The sequence below is a fragment of the Nannospalax galili genome, unplaced genomic scaffold (assembly GCF_000622305.1).
Source record: "Nannospalax galili isolate Female #2095 unplaced genomic scaffold, S.galili_v1.0 scaffold829, whole genome shotgun sequence".
In the NCBI taxonomy this organism is placed as follows: Eukaryota; Metazoa; Chordata; class Mammalia; order Rodentia; family Spalacidae; genus Nannospalax; species Nannospalax galili.
In genome coordinates this window covers 4,831,762-4,835,655 of record NW_008360329.1, presented here as the reverse complement: position 1 = coordinate 4,835,655, position 3,894 = coordinate 4,831,762, and the positions used below count along the sequence as shown (strand labels likewise).

The 3,894-nt window shown below is 45.9% G+C and overlaps 1 protein-coding gene across 2 annotated transcripts in view; it reads left to right on the top strand.

Annotated features, from left to right (window-relative positions):
• Window positions 1-1,622: 1,622 nt before the first annotated feature.
• Zfand1 (zinc finger AN1-type containing 1) overlaps window positions 1,623-3,894 on the top strand; it is a 23,766-nt gene continuing 21,494 nt past the window's right edge. Inside the window, exon 1 of one of the 2 annotated variants that reach the window (XM_008826082.2) lies at window positions 1,623-1,747. In XM_008826082.2, coding sequence (XP_008824304.1) covers window positions 1,715-1,747 — 33 coding nt within the window. In that variant the 5' untranslated portion in view covers window positions 1,623-1,714. Of the gene's footprint in view, window positions 1,770-3,894 lie in introns of both variants that reach the window. The other variant, XM_008826079.2, reaches the window with a different exon arrangement.

Genomic DNA, 3,894 nt, shown 5'->3' with positions numbered 1-3,894 from the left:
TCATTATGGAGGCTTCTCAAAAAAAATGAACTGTGACTGTGGTATGATCCAGCTATATGACTCCTGGGCATATCCTCAAAGGATTTTTACAGCTATGCTTATTGCTTCAGTATTCACAATTGCTAGGAAATGAACAAGTCCAGATGTCCATCAACAGATAAAGAAAACATGGTACATATCTAAATGACATTTTATTCAGCCAGAAAGAAAGATTAAATTATGGCATTTGCAGGAAAGTGAATGTAACTGGCAATTACTATATCAAGGGAAATAACCCAGATGCAAGAAAGACAAGTGTCACATGTTCTCTCCTAGGGAGAGCCTAATTTTTCATTTTTATATGTGTATGCTTGTTGAGGGTGGGGATAGGTCATGAAGCTAGACAGGGGTCCATGAGAGGAGAAAAAGAGGTTTTAAGAGAGGATTGGAGAGGGGAAACAAAGTGGGTAAATGAATACATGTGACATGAAAGCCGCAGAAGGGAGAGAAGGGGACCAGAGCTGAAGCTGAGAATGGAGGGGGATCAATAAAAATGAGGTGTGAAAACGCAGAAATGAAACTCATTACTTTACAGATTAATTTTTAAAAACCAAAAAGTACAACAAAAACTCAAGTTTCTCCAGAAACTCAAGCAATTCTGAGGCAAAATTTTTAGTTATTGAAATAATAACTCGAAATAATTCCTGCTTCCTAATCCTATCCACTTCCCTTCCTTGGTGAATATTGTTTGAGGAATCTCCTAAGTCACAGAGGAGGTAGTGGATACTTTTCTGGTTCCTGTCCTGAGTGCAGTTGACTGTCACTCATCCTGAGTGGCGTCTGGTGTGATGTCATGGGAATGACATCCTTTCTTACTCCACCTACAAGAGCCTTGTACCTGTGAAGTGGTTCATTAGGCATCAAACAGTTCCCTTTATCCGGGTTTTCCGGAAACTGCTTTGGGCAGTGTGAAATGAGTATGTGTTCTCCAAACCGAGGCGCCCTATGTGCTTTAGTTATATATTTCTTCTTAAGCAAAATTGGGGAGAAAAAGACAAGAAAAAGAAACCTTTCCATTTAAAAAGAGCCTAACGCCTCCACTGAAAAAGCATTTGCTTCAAACTGAATCGTCAAGACGATGGTGTAGGGTGCATAGGGAACTGACAACCAGGATCCAGGTTTGCCATGTGATTCCTGGTATACATTGTGCCAGGTCTGGGTGGCTCCTGGGGTTTTAGTCACTAAGAAAAACAAGACATCTTCACGATGTCTTTCCTGGATCGTGATGGTTCAGCACAGAGAACCGAGGGGTCACATTTCAAAAGAGGGTCTGCGTTTTTCTAAGTCCCTGGAGCTCAAACAGCTCCAAGAGAGCTCGGCCAGACACAGCCCTATTCTTATATGCCCTGCAAACTCAGACCGACAGCACTCCCACCTCCTGGGCAGGCTTCCGGTCCTCGCCCGCCCCCTCCCGAGGTTCCCACAGGAAGCCCCACCCCTTTAGCAGACTCCGCTCCGCCCAAGCCCCGCCCTCACAAGCTCCTCCGGCAGGCTTCACCTCAGGCCCCGCCCCCACCACAGGCTCCGCCCCCAAAGGTCTCCCCTCGAATCCTGCCCCAAAAGTCCCGCCCCTTCATCAGGCCCCTCCCACAGGCTCCCACCGTGGGTCCAGCACGCTCCCGGCAGGTGTCGCGTTCATCGCGGCCCCGCCCCGTCTCTTTGCGGCTCTGGAAGGATGGCGGAGCTGGACATCGGGCAGCACTGCCAGGTGCAGCACTGCCGGCAGCGAGGTGACGCTGGAGGCCCGGTCCCCGGCCGCGGGAGACCTAGGCCGGCCTCTGACCTCCGGGGCGGTGGCGGCGGGTGAGGGAGGACGCGGGACGCAGAGGCCCTCTCGGGTCCCGGTGGTGGTTTTTCGGCTGGGCATCAGTCTTTGGGCTGAACGTGTGGCCTCGGTCTCCGGTCTCCACGGGATCCGGAAAGCGAACCTTGCAGAGTGCTTTGGTTTCCTAGTCCCGTGTTCCAGAAACCCACGGAGCGCCCCCCCGGGCCTGGCGACCTAGATTGGGACTTAGATTCCCGTCGGGCCTTGCTGCTGCGACCTTAGCCGCTGTCTCAGGGTTTTTCTTCACTTATTTATGGGTCAGACAACTCAGTTGGGGGACGTCAGTTTTTTAACCTAGTGTCCACAGGCTTCTTAGGCGACGGGCCTCTGTGACAAGGCTTTTATCCTCTTTCTATTCCGCCGGGTCTTTAGACACGCCTCCACTCAGTGGTAGAGTGGGTCTAAAGATCATTGATTGAGCAAACATTTACACCGCGTTGATTTGGGTGCTAGAACCACGTAAGTGGCAGATTAGTAAGCTGCATTTTAGAAAGCAATAATATGATGATGATCTCACCATTGAATAGAGACCCTGTCATACACATCGCTCCCCCCTCCTCCCGTCCACGGTAGGGATGACTTCAGAATGTTTCTGAACTGGCAAATTCTTGAAGCCCTAGACCCACAGACTGCTGACTAGGTCTTTGCTAACTTTGGCTTTTGCTCCAAACGTGTAAGTAGAGTGGCAAATATGTTTCTTCCCCCTGCAGCTTCAGTCATATAGCAGGAGCCTGAATCACACAGTTGGATTTAGCCTGGATTCAGTGTGCTGCTTTCTGTAGGCATAGCCAACAAGACAGGTGACATAATTCCTTGTTACAGTGTCTCCTATACCATTGAATGTAGCGATGAATACTCAGCAAGTCAAAACATTTTCTTGTAGTCCTTTCCTATGGAAGCTTAGCTATTTGGGTTCCCATCTAGGTCATGTACACTAGTGAGTCTAAAAATGATGTCTGCTATCTAGGATATAGTTCATCCTTTCCAATTTCACATATCTGTAGTGCTACTCATTGGAATGAGGCCTGCCTCTTTTAGCTAGTAGAAAAGGTTTAAGATTGAGTTAAGTGCTACAGAATTACCTTGATCACAGCCTTAACTTTTGTACCCCCTTGGTGTGTATCTACCATTTGCTTGATCACCAGAAGTCTGAAAATAGCAATTATGCATGGTTTTACATATTGAAAAATAACTTAATGGACCAGTGAGGTGGCTCAGTGAGTAAAAGCAATTGCCATGCAACCCTAAAAACCTGAGTTTGATCCCTGGTGTTCACTTAAAAAACCTGAGTCTGTGATCTGAGCCCCAGGCACTCCTATGGCAGATGGAAGCTCATATATGCAGCACTCACTGGCAGAAACCCTGCTTCAAAAACGAAATGGAACGAGAAGACTGGTTCCCAAAAAGATGTCCTCTGACAGCCACACATGTGCCATAGCACAGGTGCATTCATGAGCACACACAACAAATTTTTTTTAATGATATAAAAATGTTGTAGATTATTATACATTTTTAGTTTGTCATATTGACAGATGTATCTATTTTCTTGGTATGAAACAAGCTCACAATATCATGCTTTAATAACAGCAGTGATCTTTTCTAGGCCATTGTAGTTTTCTGTAAAGTGGGACTGAGCCCTACCTTCTGTTTTCACTTTGTGAAAGTGGTGTGATTGGGTATGTCTAGCCTCATTTGGTTACATGGTGTAATTTAACATATGTATATTGAAATCAATTTAGTAGGTGATTAGGTCAGGGGGGATGATTCATGCTTGTAATCCCAACACTTCAGTCTGAGGTAGAAAGATTAGGGATTTTGAGGCCAATCTAGGCCTCCTGAGACCTTGTCTCAAACAAGAAGAAACACACAAAAAAGTGATTAATAATTAGTTTCCATGTCTGAGAATTGATACTTGTATGTACTTTCCAAAACTCTATGTCTGAGAATTGATACTTATATGTACTTTCCAAAACACATGTATATAGATAACATTCGGACCAAAAAACTATGTAACAACGTGTGACATCATA